The 25085-nt window shown below is 50.6% G+C and overlaps 1 protein-coding gene across 34 annotated transcripts in view; it reads left to right on the forward strand.

Annotated features, from left to right (window-relative positions):
* The window catches only part of LRRFIP1 (LRR binding FLII interacting protein 1), a 125797-nt gene that overhangs the window by 96275 nt on the left and 4437 nt on the right, over positions 1-25085 (forward strand). For 8 of the 34 annotated variants that reach the window (XM_079133876.1, XM_079133879.1, XM_079133878.1 and 5 more), the window contains 9 exons: positions 5880-5915; positions 6331-6456; positions 8112-8183; positions 9036-9206; positions 11107-11199; positions 12484-12576; positions 13603-13695; positions 14899-15040; positions 17054-20217. In XM_079133876.1, coding sequence (XP_078990002.1) covers positions 5880-5915; positions 6331-6456; positions 8112-8183; positions 9036-9206; positions 11107-11199; positions 12484-12576; positions 13603-13695; positions 14899-15040; positions 17054-18765 — 2538 coding nt within the window. In that variant the 3' untranslated portion in view covers positions 18766-20217. Of the gene's footprint in view, positions 1-5879; positions 5916-6330; positions 6457-8111; positions 8184-9035; positions 9207-11106; positions 11200-12483; positions 12577-13602; positions 13696-14898; positions 15041-17053; positions 20220-23794; positions 23845-25085 lie in introns of those variants that run through there. The other 26 variants (XM_079133884.1, XM_079133883.1, XM_079133886.1 and 23 more) reach the window with 14 other exon arrangements.

Raw genomic sequence — 25085 nt, forward strand, 5'->3', positions numbered from 1 at the left:
CCTCTCAGCACTGTGCTGCTGTGCTGTGCCTGAGACCCAGGCCGTGCTCCTGGTGCTGAAGCAGCTGTGGTGTTGGGACCCCGAGGGCATCAGTGACCTTCCTGTGGCCGACGTTTCCCAGTGTGGTACTGCCAGGTGGCATGTTTTGAAGCAGCCCAGACCTCCACAGCTGTGGGGTTCATGCCAGGGCCGCTCCCTCATTCATCACTGGTGGGCAGCCGGGTCTCGTGGCCCCCATATCTGCCCACAAGGGCGAGTCGCACACACGGTTGCCCTGCCACCTGGTCTCACGGGTGAGTCTGACTCTCTGCTGGCCTGGAAGCCACGTGCTTGAAGGAGCCGGGCTTGTCCGGTGAGCACGTGGCTGCAGATGCCTTGGGAGCGCAAGGCCTACTCCCGGTCCAGCCTCCCCCGGCGCCATCCAGCGCTGTCAGCAAGACACTCCACTCCTCAGCAGGCTGGACCCTTCTAAAATCCAGCAGCTGCTTTTTACACTGTTAAGCAGAGAGCTGCCGGGCGCTGGGGGGCTGAGGGGTCCTGCTCACCACCGCCAAGGGCCCTCCGAGTTTGGGTGGTCGCTTTGGGTGTTTCGTGCTCTGTGGCAGCAAAACATACCAGAACTCATCTCAGAGAAACTTTAGAACCACAGGGAGCAAAGTTTTCCACGATGGAGTTAATGTGGAATCACTCTTACATGTAGTGCTCTCTTAAACACTCTGTTCTGGGAGGAAAAAATAGGAATTTTCAACTAATGGAGGAAGCACCTTCCCTTTCAAAGAATCTTAAACACCTTCGGTGCCCTCTGCCTGGTGTAGTTCAAGCGACACGTGGAATCTAAGTCCTGATTATTTAACATCATTAGAAATTTTGTTTGGATTTATTCCAGCATCATGATGATGTTCCAGAACAACAGCACAGTATGGCCACTTCGACTAGAAACGACAAACCGGACACCAGTTTTTCTGTCATTTACCCCATAAAATGGGTGTAGTAGATGACCCTAAATGGAGAGAGGAGTGTTACCCACCCTGGGGTCCCTGGGCCTGTGAGGAGAGGGGTGGTCTCTGTGCCTGGGGTGGAGGAGGACTGGGCCCAGCTGTGTTCAGACCTGGAGCCCCAGCCTTCTCTTGGGGCTTGGGCCATGCCATTGTTGGAAAAAGCATGGTGTGGGGGGCTCCAGCCTCTCCAGTTTTGGGGTCATTATAGAGAGAGTGCGGTTTTTTCTTAGTCAAGTGGTCATTGCATAAAGGTCGACCAGTATCCTGCTGTTGGCTCATTTGGTGAGCAAAGGTCAGAATCCTGAGGCCAGCATGGGAGCGGCTGTCCTTGGCCACATCCTGGCACCTCTACTGGTAGGGGACCCCCTGTAAGTGGTTTTCAGAGCCACACAGGTGCCTCTGTATGGTGAGGACAGTTCCAAGGGGACACAGTCACAGTATCCTGTGTCCATCTCAAGGATGGGGGTGCCAAGAGACTCTGGCATCTGATGACAGAACTAAGCTAGTACTCCAGCTTCGTTTCCAAGATGCTGCCCTCCTGCTGAATGACATCATTTCTGTTCTCCTGGGGTGGCTGTGCCATTGGAAGGGGCAGGTGTATATTTTGGGCTACTGGACCAACAAGAAGTGTTAGTGGGTGTGTTTATCCTTGTTAGTGAGAAGAAGCACAGAAGGCTATACCCGGACTCCCTGGCCCTTCTAGGTCAGGGGTAGTGCCTGGGAGGCTACATGGCAAAGGCCAGTGACCCTCCAGCCTGGCCTCTAGGAGGGATGCTGAGCCAGAAGTGCCCAGGGGCTGTTCAGATGTCATAGCACTCATTCCTGAATCTGGCCAGGCACATAAACTTTTTTTTTTTTTTTTTTTTTTTTTGGTACCGGGGATCAAATCCAGGGTGCTTAACCACTGAGCCATGTTCCAGGCCTCACATAAACTTCCTTGAGTTGCTGGAAAGAACAGTGACACCTTTAGGAAATAGCCACCCCAAAAAGGCCTGGTCAATTTGTTTCTGCTGACCAGAGGTGTCCTGGCAGTAGCATGATGCTTGTGGACATGATCCCTGGCCTAGTCCCCTTGAGGTGGGTCAGGGGACTCCTTGGGGAGTCAGGGCAGAGCAGCCTTCAGGCTCTCTGGGGCCCCCACTCAGGCTTGGAAGGAGCACATGCCCTGATGAGCTTGCCTCAACCATCAGACGGAAGGCAGGCGGGGAGCCCGGGGCAGTGCAGCCCAAGAGGAAAGGCACAGAATGGAGGAAAGGGTGCGAGCCCCCCTTAAAATGAAAGTGCCTCAGTGCCCAGAGTCCACCACCAGGGTCAAGACCTACAACTGTCCCCTGAGGAGTCGGAGGTCCTGGGGAGGCAGGGAGGTGCTCCCCATCTCAGAGGGGCTGCTCCTCCTCACTTTCATGTTTTTTACCCTGCACAGGAGCCAGGGTAAAATGCTACCCCTCCAGCATATCCTTGAGGAAGCTGTGGTCTGGGTATCGATCGAGCCCCTGGAATGTTCTGGGCACAGGGCCAGAGTGTTAGCCAATGAAGACCCGGCCCTGCCCCCATAGACACACAGGCTGCAAGGGCAGAGGCAGGTGCTTGGAGAGGAGATCTGGGTGTTCAGGACCCAGGCTGAGTCACACCAAGCAGAGGGACTCCACCTGGTGAAGCCAGAACATCTGCATCACGCAGGCCTCAGTCCCTCTGGAATCCCACAAAGTTGCCTCGCTTCTGACACATCCGTCAGGAATGTCCCCAGTGAAGCCTGGACCCATATGTCACCTTATTTGTTCAGAGAAAACATGTGTAGTGAACTCTGGTCTCTGCCCATTTGAACTAGAAAAACGAAAGATCGTTGTGACTCATGGTTCATGTGGTTCACGTTGCATGAAGAGGCAGGGCGGGGACAGGTGGCGTGGAGCACAGGAGTTCCAGGGTGAGCCATTCAGGATATTGCAAATACTGTCAGATATAAAACCCAGACTCCCACTTGATGGAAGACCCCACCATTTAAAGTGCCTTGAAATGAGTCTTTGCTGAGCAGCATCTGCTGCTGTCACTTTGTTTTGAGGGACATTGCAGTAGCATCACTTCAGTGAGCCTGTCTCCCTTGTGGGGTCTGGCGTGGCCTGGCCAGGAGTGGAGTACCATGAGGAAAGGTTCCCTCTGTACCCGGCCCCTCTTCTGGGGTCTCTGTGTGCGTGGCCAGGCACCCACAGCCTGTTCCGTCTCTAGTGAGTGGCTGGCCAGTGCACCGTAGCCTTGCCATGCCCAGAACAGCCTGCAGAGCGGATTCCTAGGACCCTCAGTGTCTGCTCTAGGGTGCTTGTTTTGAAAGGAAGGGTCGCCATGAACTGAACTCCACCGAAAGCTCTTGAGAGTGACTCTACCCAGTAGTTTTACACCCTGGGCCACATGAAAGACTAGCACACACCTGTTGGTTGGTGTGCCCTTCCACACCAACCTCCAGTCTCGGGCATCACAGGAGAGCAAAGGTTCTGTGAGGGTCCCGGGTCCACCTGGTGGCTTTGTGTCCACAGAAATCCTCACCCCAGGTCCTTCAGCAACCGTGAAAGTTTTTTAAATCCTCTCATTTTCAGAGATAAAGTGTTGTGCTTTATGCCAGAAGTAAGCACACCATCTGTTTGACTCTGTCCCTTTGTGCCAGGGACTTTGTGAGCAGGGAGCAGCCACTTGACAGCTTCTCTCTGACCTGACCCCAGACCTGACCCAGGCTGCCACCTGGTGGGAACTGGCAGCTCAAGGCTCCCTGGCCTGAGCCAGGTCCCACTGGGCTCCATGTATTCAAATAAAGTGGAATTTGCTGTCATGTGTTGAAGAAAGATTAGTTACATATGTGTTTGTGCTGTCTGTCATTGAGAGCTTAATTTCAGATTTTTTTCCTGCATGGTCTCCACTTGAAAAAATACCCCACAATTGCACGTTGAGTCCATTATGCACCTCAGAGCAAAGACCGTTTTTTGTTTGTTCATTCGTTTTTGGTTTAGTTTTTACTATAGAAAGGGCCACTGTGGTTTTAGGACTGTTTATTCCTTGTTTGGTATTTTACAGATTATAAAAGCAGCATGCATGCCTAGTAAGAAGGGCAACCCTGCAGAACACAGGCCCTGCCTGCACCACCACTAACAAGCAAGGCTTCTTGGTCTGCTGCACATTCTTTTTCATCTTTTTTGGAAGAAATTCTGAAAAAAAAAAAAAAAAGAAAGAAAGAAAGAAAAGCAAAAAGCAAGCCCCTGGGGTGGGCTCACTCACAGGCACAGGCCCCTGCAGGGGCACACTCGGGGTCTGGAGCGCAGCTGCTGATGCATGCTCGCCCTCCGTGTCCGACGAGCAGTAGGACACATGCTATTTCAGTGGCAAAACAAAAAGCAGCCACTCTCTGTGGAGACGGCCAGTCTGCTGCCCAGGACCTTCGTGCCCTGTCAAGAGCTAGGTTCTCCTTTGTCTTGGTCCTCTGTTCTGCAGACGTGCTTCGGGAATGGGTTCCTCTCAGAGTAGGTGCTAGACAGTTTGCTTTTCCTTAGTTACTTGAAATCTTACTTTGAATAGCATTGCAGGAGTGTTTTTATCCCCACGTGGAGCGAAGGACCACTCTTGAAATCGGCCTCACAGCTCAACCTCGAGTGAGGCTCTTTGCTCTTCCAGAGATGATGAGATACAACCATCTTACTTGGGGGTCTGCCTCAGCACCCCAAAATGTGTAGTCAGGCTGAGTGGGAGGAGGTGCTCTGGGCAGAGGGACCACCAGGATCAAAGCCCCTGCACCACCCCAGGGGCTTGGTCAGTGATCTGGGGAGGTCTGGGGCGGCCTCTCTGCTCTAGGACACTAAGGAGACAAATGAGCACAAAGCTCACACTGCAGCCTGGAGTTGGGGAGGATGGGGAGAGCCCAGGAGACCCCAGGGCAACCTTGGGGTGAGCTTGGGTCTGCGGAACAGCAGACCCCAGGTATCACCAGCCATGCGAGGCCGTCTTCTGAGCTCCTCCCTGTGATAGAGGAGTGTTCTGTGTGGTTCTAATTGATCCCAGGCTGGCTGATACACCAACACTCTGCCACGTTATTTCAGTGACTGCCCCAGGCATCTTGCCCTTGGAGAAGAGGTTTAGGGACGTGAAGGTGGCTGTCAGTGAGCCTTCTTGTTGGGCATGGATGATGAGGGCCTAGGCTCCTGGCCCAGTGAGGACACAGGGTGGGCAGGCAGGAAGTGGTCATTTGGAGGTGGCTGTCTTGCGCGTCTGTGAGAACCTGTGTCCTCTGCAGAGCAGCCATTGGTGTCCCTGCCCAGTGTCATTCTGATCTGTCTGTGTTCATGAACACAGCTTTGGACAGAGCTCAGTCAGGATTTCTGGAATTGCAGTCCAAACTGTCCACTGTAAAAGGCAGAGGTGACTACAGTGTCTCCGGCCACCCCCAGATTGGCTGAGCCAGAGGCACGCCCTGCACTCGCCGTCCACGTCTTTGGCCAGTAGTCTGGCTGTAGGAGGTGGCATCAGAGACCCGGTAGAGTGAGACCTTGGGGATGAGCACAGCCCGGGTGGCCCCCAGCAGGCAGGGGGTGCTTTGGTGCCCGAAGAGGACGTGGTCTCTTGTTCGTGCAGAGCAAAGACAGCAACCCGACACCCGCCACAGCCGCTCCTCTCCACAAGCCCTGGCGGTCCGGCCCCTCCCCGGGGCTCTATCCCGCCCTCATCCCACAGCACCAGAGGACACGCTGTGAAAGAGCAGAGGGGGCCTCGGAGAGACCACCTTCAAACTGCAGAGAGGGCAAATGCTGAATTCTTGGCTCGGTTTTTGGTTTATGTTTTATCATCTTATCCCCAAGTCCATTTAATGCTTTGAAGTATTTAACATTTGCCCATTTTCCTCTATAGGTTGAAGAGAGACCAGAAAAAGATTTTGCGGAGAAGGTATGAAATTTCTCTGTGAGCCTCTGCCACACACTCTTCATTAACCTAGAGGGTCCCAAAGCTTCTGGATGGAACTGAGAGAAAACACGTGCTTGGTGTTGAGTAGAGATATGCACCAGTGAGTGAGCAGGCCAGGAGAGGCCCATCCACGTGGAGTCTCATCCTCTGGGGTCCCTGGCCACGTGCAGAGTGTGTTGGACCCTGCGGGACAGTGGAGGCTCAACACAGAGCTCATGGCTAGTCCAGACAGCACCCACGGTGCCCAGGAGCACCTGAGCAAAACTGCCATTATTGCTCCTCACATGCCTGCTGATGGCCCTCCTGTCGGGAAGCAGAGTCAGCATGGAGATGGCAGCGCTGGGCTCATGGAGAGGGTGAGTTTTGTCTGCAGTCACGTTTATCCCCCACTTCACAGGGGTCTCGCAACATGCCGGGCTTGTCTGCTGCCACGCTGGCCTCCCTGGGTGGGACCTCCTCCCGGAGAGGAAGCGGAGACACCTCCATCTCCATCGATACCGAGGCATCCATCCGGGAGATCAAGGTAAGGTGCTCCGCCGTGACCTGAACAAGCCTTTTGTGAAAATCAGTCTTCAGTGAAAAAGTTTGTTTGTAAAGCTCTGGATCTTTCTTCACGGTCCTGCCTCCCCTGCTTCCCCTAAATGGTGTCTTGAAACAGCAAGAAGCAGCACCGAAGGCATCTCCTGACCCCATGCACCCACCAGGGCACTGTGTGCCCACCCCTCAAACCCTTGGTTACCAGCCACATGCTATGGGTGGGGTTGTTCATCTCTGGGTGCCGCTTCCTTTTTGGAGTATTTGGACACTTACCTGCGCTGCTCACAGACCGCGCCGAGCCCTGCACACAGCCTTGGCCCCAGGACGCCTCCCCTCTCTCCAGGGAATGCACCCTATGTTCGTTCTGTTTGTAATGCACCCCGTGGGCCTCGCTGTACTTTAGTGACTTCTTTTCACTAGAAGGTGAGGATGATGTATCCCTGGTCTCAAGGATGGTGCTAGGCACTTGGTGACGTTCTCTGTGAGTGACAGAGAAACAGCGGTGCTATTTGTTCAAGTAACTAGGGCTGTTGTGGCTGCAGAGGGGAATGCAGGGTAAGTAAGAGTTCATGTCCTTCAGAAGGCAGAACAAGACCCCAGAGCCGAGGCAGCTGGACTCGGCTTCCTTTGTGAAAGAATGTTCTAATAGTCAAAGCTGGTTAAAAAGGGAGCCTGCTCCCCTGGTGGTGTCGGAGCAGCTGGATGACATTTGCCCAGGAGGACAGAGAAGGATTTGAGTATCCACTGGAGACTGGACTGGGTCACCTTGAAATTGCCTTCCGATGTCTGTATTATGAGTATATGGATCCAGAACAGATTTCTGGAGGGGCGTGGCTTGACTGGGATTGAACCAGGGGCACTTTACCATTGAGCTACATCTCCAGCCCCTCCCCCCACACACTTTTTTTGAGAAAGCGTCTCACTAAGTTTCTGGGGCTGGCCTGGAACTTGTAATCCTCCTGCCTCAGGCTCCCAAGTCTCTGGGATTACAGGTGTGTGCCACCTACCAGAGCCATTTTTACTGCTGTTCCTAAATGCCCTCCTCCTGTCAGGCCTGACTTCCCCTGGCTTCTCAGCACTTTCTTCTGTCTCCCTGCCTGGAGGAGAGTTCTCTGCAATTCTGTTTTGTCTCAGCTCTCGGGTTGCGAGCACCATTTATTTGTCCAGCAAAGTACTTGTTGAGAGTCTAGTTCATGCTGGACACTGTCCCAAGCACCAGGATTTTGGTGGTGAACGAGACAGGCCAGGCAGACGTGGAGCTTCCTGAGTACAAGGGGAAGGTTTGCTGATTTCTGCGCCCAGCATCTTGCTGTCTTGCATAGGGTGGAGACTCTCCATGCCTAAGTGAATTGTGGAGCAGCTGGAGAGGCCTGGCTCCTTTTCCAGAAGCTCCTTTGCCCGTTTTTAAAACCATAACATCATAAAAGGTGCACCCAAATTTTGTAAAATAGTGTAAAAATATGAGACATACCTAAATTTTAATCTTTCTAAGATTGAAATCTATTTTATTTTCCCTTAACATTTCAAAGAGAGAATGTATACTCAGTCTACCTGAACAGCGGACACTGCTCAGGCACCTGACTTGAGGTGCGTGTTGATTTTTCTCTTTGATGTCATTTGCCTACTGTGCCATTTCCCCAGGAACTCAATGAGTTAAAGGACCAGATTCAGGATGTAGAAGGCAAATACATGCAAGGACTGAAAGAGATGAAGGTACCAGTTTACAGAAGTATGGGCTCACGATACTAACCCACCCTAACTTCAGAAAATCCTACAGAAGAAGGGGTCCAGGCTTGGACCAGCTTGGAATAGCAGGCATGCTGGTGTGATGTGCACTGGTCTCCTCCAAAATGCAGTGTCTGAACCAAGGCGTTAAAGGTGTAGCACCCCAGTGGAAAGGTCACTACCACAGCCCCAAAGGTCTTGTGCTCACCACCCTACCCCAGACTTACATCCGGCCTCTCATTTCCCTCTGAAGTAGCAGACTCATGGGGAAGGTCCTTGGTTCTCCTCACTTTCTGAAGTCCTTACACACAGATGTGCTTCCCTTGATTTGCTTCTCAGAATATCTGCCGTCTACCAGCAGGGCCATCCTAACACGCATGCTTTTGAAGCATTTGGACTGTTTGCATGCCATGTTCATGAGCCAGAACAGGGATAACCTGCTTTGCTGGTGGCAGGGTTTAGTCTGCCTTCAGCTCTGGCTCTTTCCCAGGTTCCGGCCACATATCTCAAGTGATTACTTAAGGAACCTATTGAGCAGCCCTGACACCAGTGGGCTATGCCCCTGAGCAGCCCCTGGCTTGCACCCTGTGTTCCCCTGGACCTAATGAAAAGAAAGTCAGAAACAAATAGTCTGAGCAAGGAGAACTTGGTAACTTGGAAAGGGGGATTTCCGTGCATTTCAAACTGCCATGTGCTTCTCATGGTGACTCATTGTCCCTAAGAAATGACGTCTACTTTGAAGGCTGAGTTTTGTTTTGTTTTGTTTTGTTTAAGAATACTGAATTAATTGTGCTTTTGGCTTTCTTATCTCATTTCAAAACTGTGACCGGGTTTCTGCAGGACTCACTAGCAGAAGTAGAAGAGAAGTACAAGAAGGCTATGGTGTCCAACGCCCAGCTGGACAACGAGAAGACCAACTTCATGTATCAGGTCGACACCCTGAAGGACGTGCTGCTGGAGCTGGAGGAGCAGCTGGCCGAGTCTCAGCGGCAGTACGAAGAGAAAAGCAAAGTAAGCGCCGGCGTGCCGGGGAGCGTGGCGTGGATGGGGCATGAGCGTGCGAACGTGCTGCCTCCTGCCCTGGACACGCAGCAGCTGAAAGCATCCCATGCTCTTTGCTGAGTCCCTAGAAACACTGACCTGTAGCTTCAACATGTCAACCAGAGACAGCTGTACTCAGAGAATATCCGTGTTTTGCATGGAAGGTTTGTCCTAACGATGGACAGACATCTTGCAAAAGGACCAACATGCTGGGAAAGGCAGTCAGATGCTGCTAGTTTTCCTGTTGGCTTACATTTCCTGATTTTTATTTTGCTTCTTAATACCATAGAGAAATAGTTATAGGTATCAAAGGTGTTGTGAAAGTTATATTAACTTATTTTCTGCTGATTGGGAGATATGGTTTCTCCATTTAAGAATTAAATGCCTTTATTTAAGCTCAGAAGAGTCTCATTTGAGCTTCCACTAAGAATCACTGGGATTGATTTGCTGTTAACTTATGACATTGGCATCAGTGTGTTGAAGTTAATGACAGTGGAATGATTAGGGATGCAGGGCTTGGCTCTTCTTTGGGAGGTGCAGGACAAGGAATACTCGGGTTTTGTTTGGTTTTGTGGTACCAGGGTGGAACCCAGGGATATTCTATCACTGAGCTACATCCCTAGACATTTTTACTTTTATTTTTGAGATGGGGTCTAGCTAAATTGCCCAGGCTGACCTTGAACTTGGAATCCTCCTGAGCAGCTGGGATTACAGGTGTGCATCACCACGCCCAGCTGGAAATACTTGTTTTCCATATCTGTAGGAATTAGTTGGTTTATCAAACCCTAGAATGTCATCCAGTTCTTTGGCGAGTGTTCTGAGATGAACGAGATTTAATATGTGAATGTTGTCATCATCTTTTAAACTGAATGTTTTGTCAGAATCCCAAGGATTCAAACCAAGGTTCCATCAACAACTCAAAGGCCTACTTTTTATGACGGCCACAGAATCGAGTTAGAAGCCAAAATGAATTTTGCACACAATTCCTGGCAACTGAGCTCTGTGAGTTTCTCGTGAGACCTGAAGGAGGTGAAGAGAGGCCTACTGTGGGCCTGGTGGTGGCAGGGCACTGTAGTACCTTCAGACCCTAGACCACCATCCTTTAGGCTCCATTAAACGGACCATGAACCCTCAAGTCTAACTCCAGAGAAGGTGGGCGGTGCTAGAATGTGCTCCCAAGGTGGGTCAGGGGCCAGCAGGCTCCCAAGGAGGCTCTTGTCACAAGTGGCGAGGCACCAGTCACCCCAGGCTAAAGAACGAGGGCGAGCAGAGGCCAAGGTCAAATGCCTCCCCAAACAGCCCACCTTACACAGACCCAGGGAAGACTTCTACTGTCCCTGGACTGCCAACAGAATTAGCTGGTACAAGACCACCATTAGTGGCTGTGCCACCGTGCGGGGGCTGCAGAACAGAAAGGCCGCGTGGCTGGGGCTCTGGACTGAAGCTTGTGAAGGGGCTGGCCTGGGGGCAGGTCTGTCCTGCAGGTCCTCTGTGTGCCACGCTCTGCCTCCTCCTGCCTTGTCCCTTGAGTGGCAGCCCTGGAGTGGAGTGGGCAAGGAGGTCACTTGGATCCCCTGTTACCACACTGATTTGCTTTTCACCCTGGGGGTTGCTTTATCCTGGCCCCTTGCAGGGCTGCGTCATCCTGCTCAGAGCAGCCCTGCGGACCCAGAGGCGTCGGGAAACACCTGGGCTGCATCACGCCTCGGGTTGGCTTTGCAGCCCATCACTGGGGCCTCTTCTGCCCAATTAGAGGGTTGGATTTTGCTGCTGTGTGCCCTGGAAATGGCACCGACAGGAGGGTTACCTGTTCTGGGGAATGCGTGAGGACCTGTGCTGGGGTGACAGGACAGTGCCTTTCCCCCCGCAGGAACTCGAGCGGGAGAAGCACGCCCGCAGCGTGCTGCAGTTCCAGTTTGCTGAAGTGAAAGAGGCCCTGAGGCAGAGGGAGGACATGCTGGAGGTAGGTGGCTCTCCTTCCTTTCTTTCTGGAGTCGGAGCATCCTGTTGGTTTTGACTGAGGTGCCGTAACAAGAACCACAGACCTGGAGCTGCAGCTTCCTGTCTCGGTTCTGGAGATGGGGAGGCCTCCCACGGTGACCTTCTTGCTGTGTCCCCACATGGCAGAGAACACAAGCAGGTTTTATGAGGGCACTCATCCTGTCAGGTTGGGGCCTCACCTGTCTGACCTCATTTAACCTGAATCACCTCCCAAAGACCTTATCTCCAAATACGGCCTTGGGTATCAGGGCTTCGGCCCTGGGGTGAGTTTGGGGAAGTTCCGCTCGTTGGTGAGGATTCTTATTCTTTTGGTGGTGGTGTGCTGGTTTGGGACATGGGATAGGCAGAACAGTGCCCCCTGCAAAGATGCCCCCTCCTGATCCCTGGAAATTGTAGGCATGTTGCCTGACACAGCACGAGCGACTTTGCAGGTGTGACCAAGGTAAAGACTTTGGAATGTTAACCAGGATCATCTGAGTGGGTCTGCTGTGATCACAAGCGTCCTTGCAAGAGGAGGACAAGCCACAGGCAGAAGTAGGGGATGTAAGACCCAAGCAGGGGGCGGAGTGACATGAAGAAGGGGCCACAGCCAAGGAATGTTGGTGGGTTCTAGAAAGGGAAAAAGCAATACCATCTTCCCTGGAGCCCCCAGGAAGGAATGCAGGCCTGCCTCTACCCATAAGACTCACTTTGAACTTCTACTGTCCAGAACTATAAGAGAATAAATTGATTTTGTTTTAAGCCACTTAGTTTGTAGTGATTTGTTACAGCAGCAGTAGGAAACTAATTCAGTCACGTGCCACGTAACATTTCAGTCAGCAGTGCACCACAGGTATGACCCTGGTCCCATGGGATATTGCCTAGTGTCACTGTAGCCATCTTGCACTACATCAGCCCACTGTGGTGTTTGCACAGTGACAATGTCACCTCACGATGCCTTTCTCACACTGAACCCATGATGTCCAACAGAGCACAACTATACAGGTTCGGGTGTTAATTTGTTAATTTAATCAATACTTTTAACTGCTGACTTTGGGGTGAGAATTCACCAAAGCAGGTTTTCTCCTATACTTCTTGGAGCTGAGAGTAGAACAAGGAAAAACCCTAGGATACTGGCAAATTCGGGGCAGATGAGGTAAAATGGCGCCTTGTGGATTCGGCTGTCTGAGCTCTGGGCATCCAGCACCGGGCCCTTCTTCCTGCTTAACTCTTTACCTGCTTTCTTTCCATCTGTTCCTTTCCTCAGGAAATCCGACAGCTACAGCAGAAGCAGGCGAGTTATATCAGGGAGATTTCTGACCTTCAGGAAACGATAGAGTGGAAAGACAAAAAGATAGGGGTAGGATTCTCAAGTCTGAAAGTCTGTTCAGTTGGGCAAGCTGCTTAGCAAATAGTTTTTGCAGAAGCGCTCGTGTGGGTGTGCATGCAGCCCCAGTGTGACTTAAAATTAGGAACAGAGTTCGTGAAGCAGCGTAGCAAATTGCTAGTAACTGTGAATGTAGTCGAATGCTCTCGCTGGCTGCACAGTGAAGGGCCCAGGACATGGTGAGGGAGGCCTCTGGGTGCTGCCTGGAGGGTCATCCCTCTCAGAGGTCCCTGCTGGGCCTTGCCTGGGTTTTCTCTCAGAAGGGTTTGAGGAAACTGCAGGTGGCAGGAGCTGTGTCCCATGTATATCCACCTGGAAATCTCCCCAGGGTGGCCTCCTAAGACCCGCTTCCTCCGCAGAGAGGCAGACCACCCACGTTCAGCAGTGACAGGAAGACAGGGACCCCACAGAGCCACTGCTAATTCATATCACGAATGGTTTCAAAAAATAGCAACTCATGTGACGCAGCCCTGACAAAAGCCCAGAGGCATGTGAACGTGTGTCTACAGGTTGACCCTGGTTTCACTTTGACACGCTCAGCAGCCCTTAGCTAGGAGTGTGTGTGCACAGATACATGCCTTCGGACAACATTATTTTTATCGGGAACAACAGCCATCCATACTCTATGTATTAAAATGATAGAACAGATGCCGTGTGGGCTCTTCAGCATCCTCCTGGATCTTCGCTTATCCCTCAGTTAGGTGAACGCACGCTCCTGTTGACTCCAGCATCACCTGAGGGCAAGCTCCACTAGCACTCGATGCGATGAGGAAGCCTCTGGGTCTCCACGAGCGTGCCCGTGGGGTTCCAGACGCTGGTGTCCTGCACCTGGCCGTTGCACGAATGCTTGCCGCTTGCCTTCTGCCTGTCTCCGTAAGCATCTTTCCTTGTCTCCAACTGGTTAGCGTGTGGACGGTAGAGCCACCTGCTTGCCGCTGCTCCATAAGTAACCTGCTCTTCTTGCCCGTTTTCTTTCTCTCTGCTCTGCTGCACACACAGGCATTAGAGAGGCAGAAAGAGTTCTTTGACTCCATAAGGAGCGAACGAGATGACCTTAGAGAAGAAATAGTCAAGCTGAGAGAGGAGTTAAAGGTATGAAGTCAAAGTCCTGTTTGAAAAATACTCCGGTGGCACCAGCAGATTCTGGGCTTCTGTGACTGGGCGTGGACTATGTGTGTATGCCGCTGACTTGGTTCTGTTGGTGAACTCGGCTTAGTTTCGTTGTCCCAAGGGTTCACATGAAGTCGGTACAGATGAGGTCGGCCATTAGATGTTCACAAGCACAGATGACCTTGAAAGCAGCTCAGGTTTCCAGCTCTGGGGGTTTTGGGGTCTTGTTTTTTGTTTTTGTTACCCGAAGTGTTCTTCATGCTCATTAGTAAGCCCTCCAGAACATTCCTCAGGGTTGGAGAATGTACTTGTCTCCTTGCAATAAAGCCTCCCGGTGAGCAGTGTCTGGGCCAAGTGTGGGGTCAGGCCCACATTTGAGACCTGGAAGCCCTCCTGATCCTAGGAGGACAGCCTACCTCCTCGGCGCCATGTCAAGGGATCTGCAGCTGTGGGCTTGAAACAGAGTAGAAACCCCACGGGCAGCACCCAGGGTGGGTTCTCAAGTGCTGCAGGAGGGAGTGTTGAGCCGGGCTTGGCCTGGTGACACCTTCGGTGTCCGAGGACACGTCAGCATCTGCTCTTGAATTCCCTGGCCAAAGCCAGAGCAGTGAACCAGCAGGGCACAGGCTTGGAGCTGGGGTGGCTGATGACCCTCCCCAGAGGCTGTGCCAGGTGCTAGGAAAGAGCTGTAGGGCAGAACCGGCTGTAAGTTGGGACCCCAGGGCTGCCAGCATCTCTTGCTGTTGGGGACACAGTGTGTTCTTTTGAATGCATGGAGCATTCTAGGCACCTTTTAGTCCTTCCTTGGGGTCAGTCTTTTTCCTTCCAGAACACCAGCATGCTCCTTTCTCTCAGGACTAGCTGAGGGGCCCTTCTCAGGGATGGCTTGCTAGGCCACTTGTGGCAGCCCAGGGGCCGTCACCCTGGTTTAAAGGATGCCTGCTGGAAGCATCTTGTCACTAGAAAATTAGGTCCCCGATTGGAGCCCATAGGAGGAAATGTGTGGAGGAAGAGGTCATAGACGCGTGTGTTGGTGGAGCACTTACAAGCCTGCTGCCCAGGCACCTCTGCATCCCTCTAGAGTTTTCCTCTACTTCATGGAAAGCACTTTTTGTTCTTAAGATCATTAATAAAATAGCTTTAACCTAATATTGCTGATTACAGCGAGACTGTTTTTGTTCCCAGAAACATGGAATAATCCTAAATTCAGAAATAGCCACCAATGGAGAGACTTCGGACACACTGAATAACGTTGGGCCCCAAGGCCCCAGCAAGATGACTGAGGAGGAGCTAAATGCCCTCAAGTCAGCGGGGGCCGGGACACTGGGTGAGTACCCGTTCCCCAACCCCTTCATCTTTCAATCAGCATTGGCTCACATTCCATGCATTGTTAGAACCGGAGCAGTCAGAACTGATGAATTAACAGTCACGCCGCATGCCATTTGTTCTGTCACGTCATGGTAATTTCCCGCCCGTCAGTGTGCGGGCCCACACGCGTTGTCTGGCATGTCCTTGTCCAGCGCTTCCACGTGGCTCGACCCACGTTCCTGTTTCTCGAGGTGGTGAGTGCAGGGAGGGACCAGCACAGAGTGGCAGTGCTCCCCTTGCATCCAGACCAAGTGTGGCTTTAACTTGCTCCCATGTAGACCCCTCAGGAGATCAGAGCGGCAGAGGCTGTGAAGTAGGTTGGGTGCCACAGCTGTGCTCTGCTCAGCGTCCTGCAGGCACGAGGGGCACGGGGCACGCGTGGCTGTCTCCACCCAGCTGTGGGGCGGGGGCAGGAGGCCTGGGTCAAGCATGCTCCTCCGTGGTGTGCCTCGACCTGGCTTCCGCAGGAGGATGAGGTTCTGGAGTGCAGTGGCTCACGGGAATATCTCATACGGTTTTCAGTGACCTGCAGCAACTCCCTGACTAATGTGCATCACACCGACTGGCTTTGGGAGAACCCCCCAGCCTGAAACTGCACCCCCCAAATAAGGCCTGGTCTGTCCCTGGATACCAGCTGCCTTCTAGCTTTAACTGTTAGGCTGGAATAAGAGAGGGCCTGTCATTTTTAATTTCAAGTTAGAAGTTTTCATCTCAGTTAGCTTTCTTTATGCAAATGTGGAAACCTAGAGACCCTAGCTTCTCAGGACTTGCCTCCCAGGGAGGCACCTTGTTATCTTTACCACCGCTAAAGAAACAGCACTTGTAACTGTGTAAAAGTCACTGGGGGGAAAGGTGAATTAACAAGTTGCCATCCTGTCTTCAGAAGAGTGCCGAGCAGTTGGGGACTGGCCACGCTGCTCCATGCACACCTATCATAACCACCTGAGCTGCTTGAAGACCACTTTGTGATGGTCTGCAGATGTCTTAGGTCACATCCCATCAGTAAAGAATCATGGGACTTTCTCAATATACATGTTATCTTTTAATTTACTTATGTGTACTATATTTCACTGATATAGAATGTATGTCATAGGGCATAGGACAATAGAAAATTTTGAAAGGTAAAATAAAACTAACCCTAAATAGTAGTACTGGTATCTCCCCTGTTTTCCTGGGGTCATAACCCCACGGTGGAGACCACTGTACAAGATTGTCAGGTGTTGGCTTTTAGTAACATGGTATCTAATAGGCTGGGGCCTTGTTTAGAGAATCTCTGATGTAACTGTTTGCTCCAAGGCAGTGTCACGCTCCTTGCTGGTGAGCAGTGTCTTGATTACGTGGTCCCCTTAGTATCCAGTGTTGCCTCCTGCTGGGACTCAGTGGTTCCTGAGCTGAGTTGAGGATTCAGGACAGATGCAGGACAATTTCTGAGCTTTATAGGAGCTATTTCAAAAGCATCTTCCTCAACATGGATCTTGAGGCGGAGCTTCTGAAACTGAACTGAATGTTCCTTAAAAGCAATAATTTGAAAGCCACTTTGGGGCTCTGAGACGCAGTGCCGCTTGACAGCTGGAGGAGCACCAGGTGTCAAGACGTGCCTTTGGGAACGGGAATGGGGAGTGCCGACCTGCCATCCATTCTTAAACCCATCGTTTTGGATTGTTTGGCCCCCTGATCCAGAGCTCTTTCTGTTTAAGACATAACTTCACCTTTAAAAGCTCACACAAGGTGGCACCAGCAGCCACTTTTGCCTTGGAGGTGGTGGCCGGGCCTTGCTGATCAAAACTTTGCTAATGCAGTTACTGCTTTGCTGCACCAAAATGGCAGAAGCTTCCATTTCACATAATTCTTCGATGACTCTCTCTCTTTAGGAACAGGGCTGGGTGGGAATTAGAACATGTGTTTACTTTTTAATTATATTAAGTGGTCACTGCATCATGGAGTCCCTTCAATTCTCTCAATGGTCTTTTAGGAAGAGCCACAGAAGTGGAGGTGAAAAATGAAATTGTGGAGAATATGGGGAAAAGAGAAATCTTGCAGAATACTGAGCAAGAACAGCACAAAGAGGACACAGTAAAGGATTATGTGTCACATCCTGGTGAACATGCGGAGCAGAAAACCTCTGGAGACAGTGCCCCGTCCCCAGGACCCAGAGCAGATGCTAACTGTGAGGAGCAGGTTCACAGCCAAGTTCTAGAGAATACTGCTTTCCTCAAAAGTCCAGGGCAGGTTGAGTCAAGAGAGGTCCTAGACATGCCAGACGGTAAGACTGGAGCTTCCCCTGAGCAGCCCAGCTGTTTGAGGGGTTTAGACAGTAAAGCCCCAGTGCCCATAAGTGGGCAGGACAGTTGCGCTGCCTTGGGTACCAACAGCCAAAGTGAGCAACCTGTAGGGAGGCAGGAAAAAGAGAACCTGGAGGACTGGAGAAGCGACTCGGAAGAGGTTAACCCAAAACCCTGCCAGGAATCTGCTCCCGTGCCAACACCCGAAGCTGAAAGGATGAGCAGGACAGAGGCTGGTGAGCCACGTGGTGACCACCTGGGGAGTGTGGGTGAGGCAGGGGGAGCCATGGCTGCAGAACACGTGGGCACAGTGGCTGCAAGTCCTCGGAAACGTGGCGATGACCCAGTGAGTCATGGTGGACAGTGTGTGTTGGGCACAGTATTCCCCAGCACAGGGCAGAGCTTAGAGAAGGAGCTCACCAGCCAGGAGGTAGCTGAGCCCAGAGAGGCCCCGATTCAGAGCACAGACGTAGGTGGGAAGAACAGTGCAGAGGAGGGTGGAGGTGCAGAGGCAAGGGACGAGAAGCCAGGCCCGGCCGAACACCAGCCCGTTCCTGGTACTCCAAACAAGAGCAGCCATCAGGAAGCAACAGGCTCAGGTGGGGCAGACACTGAGAACGAGCTGCTTGATGCAAAAGAACCAGAGGAGGAAAAGGACCAGCAGACAGAGACATCAGAGTCATCCCAGAAGAGGAGTAAGAACAAGAAAAAGAAAAACAAGAAGAAAAGATCACCCGCATCTGCAGAAGCCCTCGAAGGTGTTAAGAAAGAGCTAACCTATCAGGAAGCAGAGGTAGGTGAGGTCAAGGAAGAGGAGCAGGTGCAGTTTGCTGACAAGAAACAAGTAGCAGAAACACAAAATGAGGTGACCAAAAATCCAGAACAGAAAATCGCAGCAGGAAGCAGGGGACATGTTGATGGTCCAGCGAGTCCTGAAACTGAGTTGGATGGGAAGCTTAACCAAGAGGACAGTGGCGTAAAGACCAGGGCAGGGAGGACGTCTCCTGGAGGCATGGCCAGCTGTGACGGTGACCCAGCTGAGTCGCCAGATGCTAGTGATAAAGAATTAGATGGAGGTGTTACAGGAGGGAATGCCAAAGCAGACAGTGTTGCTCAGAACAGTCCCCTAGCACCAGAGAATGAAGAAGGGAGCAGCAGCTCCCTGCCGGGAAACAACAGCCCCGCAAGGGACACTGCCAGTGCCTCTCAGGCAGGAAGTGCCAAGAGGCAGTTTCCATCTGACCACCCAGGTCAGGCGGCCAGCAAAGCCGAGGATGGCCTCAGTCTCGAAGGCAGCGTGTTGTCAGCAGCAGGGGAGACGGGGGGCTCCAACTCAGAGGGTGGAGGAGAAGCAGAAGCAAGTCAGAGGGGCAAGAGCAAAGAGGACTGCACCATGTCATGAGGCTGGTAGGTGCAGAAGGCGGGCACGGGCGAGGTCGCAGAGGAGTGCCCGACTCTGCACAGGAAGTCCTGCCAACAGAGGCGCTTCCGACTCACTGGTGACAGTGCAGGAGACCCTACCCGATACAGACGTACTGTATGACAGCTATCTACTTACTACATTCGCAGTCGATCGCTACATATAGACTCACGTTTAATCACTGAGGTTTGCTTTCAGATTCAGTTTTGACCGAGAGCTTTCCAGTAGCAGCAGTCAGGCACACCTGTACTCCTTATCTTCCAGCCTGAAGTAAAACTGCTTCACCTAGACCCCAGGCCCTTGCGCACGTTGATGTTGTTGACCAAATAAAATACGCCAGCATCCAATGAAATGACCAAGTAGCATTCTTAGATTTCTGCATCATGGAATATCATGGGTATTTAAACTAGTATGTCTCATTCAAGTCTGTATACTTTCATATTTGATTTTAACACATACATTATAGCCTCCATAGTATTTTATTTAACTGAGATAAATGTCCAAATAGCATATAGGTCACTAAGTGATAAGATTTACCATAGGCCAATAATTAATCATTTTAGGGATAATAAGTAAATATCTGAAAGCACTAGGGAGGTCTTTTGTTCTTTACCTCATGTGTTTGATTTCATGCCAATATCCTTGGATCTCATTGTCCATGAGGACCAAGTTTATTTTGTAGATTTTGACTTCATGTTGATGAGGTACCAGATTCATTGTATATGAAGATTATTTTTAAAATATTTTTATTTAGAAATGACATATGTTGAAATTGCATTTCCTACTGTGGTATTTAGACAGGGGCAATCATTTAAATTTTTTTTAACTTAAAATTACTTCTCTTTCTGTTTGAATGTCTTAGTTATTGTTCAAAAGAGCAACACAAAATGTTACTTGTTCTAATGCAAACTACTCGTTAGACTAAACTAGGATATTTTTTAAAGTTGAATCATTTTTGGTATTTTGGTATAAATATTTTTGTTTCTCCGTATATTTTTATTGGAAATTTTTTGTTTTGATCTGCCTGGAAGAAATATATATTTTCTATATAAAAATAGCATTTAAAATAATTATAAATTTAAATGAAAAGTAATGATAAAGTATAAAATCACAAGGGAATGTATATTATGAATGCTCTTGACACTTTATGAGATCATGTGAATTTGTATTAACTGTTACAAGATATAATTGAGTACAGAAGGACCAAAATCTCAGTAAATTTGGAGGCAAGCCTAAGTGTTACATAACTGAAATAAAAGCATTTGATAATTTAACAAGCCTGTGGTTCAGTCTTTGGGCTCCTTGACCTCTGACCATCCTGACTGTTGTTTCACACAATGGCCCTTTAAAGTGACCCCCAACTCCCGGCTGCTGACGCGTGGGCTCTGTGAGCCTCCACCTCTTGCCTCTGGCAGTAGTAGGCATGCTCCTCCCCTGGAGCACCCTGGCACTGGTGCAGGGCCACACTCGGAGCACAGAGGAGATGGTCCCTGCATCGTTTCCTGTGCTCTCCAGACCCTCCAGGTGGTTCCCAGCTGAGAGGGGGGTCTCTGTTCACAGTAGTTGGGGAGAATGACCAAAGTGGCCAGAGCACCTTGATTGCTGCTCCAGTGTCCTGAAGAAGGGGACAATAGGGATGATGAATCTTCCCCTCCTGTACCATGAAAACAGGAAAGTGGAGACTGGCTGGAGGCTCCAGCTGAGGGCTCTGCAGGATGCCCGGGTCCTGGCTGATGTCTCAGCTGCAGCCAAGCTGCTTGCAACTGGAGCTGGCGCGCATGTAGGAAGGCAGCTCCCTCCCTGACTTTTGGAGACTGCCTGGGGGTTGCTTCCACAACCGTCACTAGAGTGACACCCCTGGCCTTCAGCTCTGTGCTTTCCTCCCAAGTTCTCCAGCAGCACGTTATATCAGGCACTCAGCATGTCCCTCCGCCCAGCTGTCCAGCTTCTGCTATTCACCTTTTCATTAACAAGCATGGTGGTTTCTGCGTAGCCGAAGGCACTGGCCAGTGCACAGGCTGCAGACCAGCTGCCTAGTGGGGCACCAAAGCTGAGAATCAGCATCAGGCAAACAGGGAGGAGCATGTAGGCAGTAGAGCCACATCTTGGTCCTTCCAGGCCCTTCCTGGCAGATGTCAGGTTCCATGCCCTGTGTGTCTGACAGTGCCACAGCCCAACACAGCCCCTACTTGTCTCAGAGGAGGACCCTTCAGCCCTCAAGAAGTGGTTAACTTAGGCATATTCAGCATCAAGGCAATTTAGAAAGATTCCAGTGACCAAAGAATTGGAAGGTTACCTGTCAGCCATGTCCTCAGAGGAACTTAAGCTGGGAGAGAATAAAGAAAATTGTTCATCACCAAGTCCTTAAGTCAAAAAGCTTGGATATTTTTCAGCCTCAAACTGGAATATAGCTAAATCCTCCTTTAAAATTCTAGTTATGAGTCTAGGTAGAAAATAGGGAAAGAATAGACTTTTGGCTTTTAGGTTGTTATGCAAAGATTAGCAAGCAGCAGCATTTTTTAAAGAGTGTTTAAGAATGAGTTGTCCTGTGCTGGCTACTTTGTACAATGTTTAGTACTTCTGATCAACAGAACACCCTATGACCTGAAACTTTAAAGTTCTACTATAACCAGGATTCTGGAAGGCTACCTCCTGGGGTTCAGAGCGTTGGGGTCCGTTTTCCACTGGTCTGGCCCCTTCCAGGGAGACCCCATGGTGCAGCCTGCCACCATGGCCACTGAGCCAGGGGAAACAACAGGAAGATTCCTTCCAAATGCCCAGAACCCTAAACGAAGGGGAGGGAAGCACATGTGTGCATTAGGTTCGGATCAGGTGTCGTCCTGCTCCAGATCCAGGTGGAACACCTCGAGAGTCCATGTCCATGCCGGCTGTCCTGTGGCTCTTGGTTGAACTCATGCTGCCCTGGATGGAGAGCTGAGAGAACGATCAAGGATTCCGGCATTTGTTCAGCTAACTCAGGAAGTTTCCAGAAGGCTTTCCCTCTTTGTTCCCCATTCACCAATCTCTAAAAGCCTACCAGAAAGTTTGCTGGGATCATTGATACATTATTAATATGTAAAAACAGATTTCTTGAAAATGCACTTCTTTAGCAATATCATTAAAATTCCCTGAATAGCCTGATTTTAGCTTCCTAATGTAGAAGGCCCTAAAATCAGGACCTGACCTTTCTCAGCGCCTCATTTCTAAGAACTGCAGTGCCTGAGCAGTCGCCCCTGCCCGAGCCCAGGTGTTTGAGACCAGTGGTGAGCGAGGGGCTGAGCACTCAGGTTAGGTATTGCAGTGAGCTTGCCACTGACGTGCTGTTTCACCAAGCAAGTCAGATTTGTTGATTTTTAAAGCTATGAAAAGTGGTACTTTTATTTTATCCATATCAAGTAATTTTGCTTTTTTCTTTTCTTCGTTTTCTTAAAGCTGTTTAGTTTTCATTTTGCTCTCCTATTCTGCTTGAAAATTTCTCTTAGAATTTCTGCCTACTTTTCAGTAGTCTCACTGTAAAACTAAAGGTCAGATTACCTGTATTTTTTTCTTTCACTAAGATTACATTTTAAAATTTATTTTCTACTACCTTTCTAGGGCATTTGAAGTCTTCTTGGAGACTTCTTAGACTCATATAATAAAAGATACTAAAATTTTACAATGGATATATGAGTTTCAAGATCATTTTCTGATGTATTCAGTGTTTATATGCCTATTGTTTGTATGTAGGAGTATAAAATATGTAAGATAAGATGAAAAGTAATATTGGGTTAAAGAACTGAATTTATAACCACAGAAAAAATTAATTTCAGTCTTGGGTTGGTTTATGGAAGGGAAGAAGAAAAATAACTGTAAGATACCATTGGCCTTTAAAATGCAGTTCCAAAGGATTATGAATTTATCTTCCACTTAAAATTTTCTCCTCTTTCGTTACATAGTGCCTTTCAAAATAGGGTTTTTGGAAAACACATTAGAGGAAAACATGTAACTTGAATTAGAATGTGTCCAGTTTTTTAAAAGAAAACAAAGACATATTTCATAGGGATTATTCTCTTTTCACATGGCAAATCAGAGTTAATATTTTATCTGATGAAGTGTTTAGAGCTAGGCGGTGTGAGGCAGGGTCCCCTTGGGATCGGAGCCCTGCAGGGGTCAGCAGCCCCTCAGAGGTGCGAGTCTCGCCCTGGCAGGGCTCGGCACACCCTGAGGCTGGGCTGCCAGGCCTTGGGAGGGGGCAGTGCCCTGGGCCCCACCTCGTCTGAAGAGGGGCAGTGACAGCCCCCTCATGGGCTGACGGCATGGAAGCTGTTAGAACAGGGCCTGCCTCTGTCACAGCGTGTGCAGGTGCATCCCTATCCCCATCAGCACCGGTGCTCCAGGTTTTGCCTTCAAGCAGATGTGAACGCTTCCCAGGTCTTGGTCGCCCCAAATCTAAAGGCTGTAGTACCCCCCTCCCAGCGGTGTTGGGGATCACAGACTCGTGTGCATACCCGTCTGCCTGGGGGGTGGTGCGAAACTCCAACCTCCAAGAGTAGCTGGGTCAGTGACGTGCTGTCAGCGCCCTTAGGACGTGTGGACATAGTCAGACGGACACTGGCGAGTCCACCAGAGAAAGGAAAGATGAGTGCAGCTGAGACGCGACCTCAGGGAGGGCCGGAGGCACTGCCCTTGCGTCCTGATGCTGGGTGCGGGCCACCCTGCTGGCGGTGTGAAGCCGAGAAGCCTGTGAGCTCTTGTGTTGCAGCGTGGTTTGCCTGGCGTCCTTGCATGCTAACCTAAGTAGAAGACTAGCTGTTTGCATGAGCCGGATGCTGCACCCGACCAGAAGCGTGTCGGAGGCGGCACCTCCCCGGCTGAGTTCCTCCCCGTCCTGCCTGCCTCATCCACCGTGGTACGTGTGTAACTCTGCCTTCATCCTTCATTTCACTAACCCCAGCCAGCATCCCCCAGCAAGCCACTGCTGGAGGGTGCCACGTGCCATTCACCCAAACCTGTGTCTCTCTCCTCTCTTCAGATATTAGGTTGAAAAAGCTCATTGACGAACGGGAATGCCTGCTGGAACAGGTAACGATCTCTTGATTACCTTACAGGGCCCGTGAAACCACGAGCCTTCCCATCCTTGTGTCTCGCACACAGAAAGCCCCTCAACACACCAGGCCAAACGTTAGCTTGATTTTGTCAGAGAACATTGTAAGTCATGCAAGGGTTAGTGAGGGTGTCTCAGAGACCCAAAGCCACAGAACTGAATTGGGCACGTTCTACTGAATTGCCACTTAAAATGCACATTACTGTGGACGGCCAAGGCTAAGCGCCGAGGCCAGGACGGGGTGCTGCAAGCATCTCTCCTCTTGCTGGTGCTTGTCCCCACACGTCAGCCTTGTGCTCGGTGATCTGTCCCTTCCGGCAGGCGTATCTTTAAATGGCTGATCAGAGTTGTTAACTGTGATTTATCTTCCTTGTTCTCTCTGACCTCAAGAAATCCTGGATGCCATCCTCACCACGTACAGGACGGTTACTGAGTTACTCCACAACCACCTTCTAAGGAAACTTGGTTCCTCTGACTTTCCTCAGAAGCTACTAACCAAATGCGTTTGCCTTCCTTTTCACAATTCTGCTGAGCACTCTTTCAAGACTGGACGAGGCATCTGTGGTGGAAGGAGCCTCAGGGATCCTGTGTCCTTTTGGGCTGGGGTGTAGCTCGGCAGTAGAGCGCCTGCCTGGCGTGGATGAGGCCCTGGGATCCATCCCCAGCACCGTGGACTCTCAACACGTGTGCGCTGTATTTCTGCACTGCTTCCTTGAACCAGCAGGCACCATGGTCTGTGTTTGGTTAGAGGTGCAGAGGAGTAAGGCAGGCAGCCACCTAGAGGACACCACAGAGATCAGAAGCGAGCGTGGACAGCAGGGTGTGGCTCACCACAGGGCACCTGCATACCCGACACTCCTCTCTGGCTGCCATTCCCACCATCTGTGTTTCTGTCCACCTGTGAGGGGAAGTTGTTCAGAGGTCAGCTCCCTGAAAGCTGGCAAATGCCTCTGCACAAACCTGCCGCTGGACTGGGTCCTTGATACAGTTTTGTTGGAGGTTTAATTCCTTCACTGCTGCCCCTGAAGATACCAAGTGACCCTGTCTGGCTTCTTGTGTTTAAAGCAAAGTCTAATAGCAAACTAACTTGCCAGCCCTTGGCTGAACCTTTTGGGTGCTTTATGTAGAGTCTCCTCCTGAGTCCCAGAGGAATTTAACCTTCAGATGACTTTCCATCCAAGTTACAAAATAATTCATGCCTGGTATCATAAAGAAAGTT

Source organism: Sciurus vulgaris, assembly GCF_902686455.1.
Source record: "Sciurus vulgaris genome assembly, chromosome: 3".
Taxonomy (NCBI): Eukaryota; Metazoa; Chordata; class Mammalia; order Rodentia; family Sciuridae; genus Sciurus; species Sciurus vulgaris.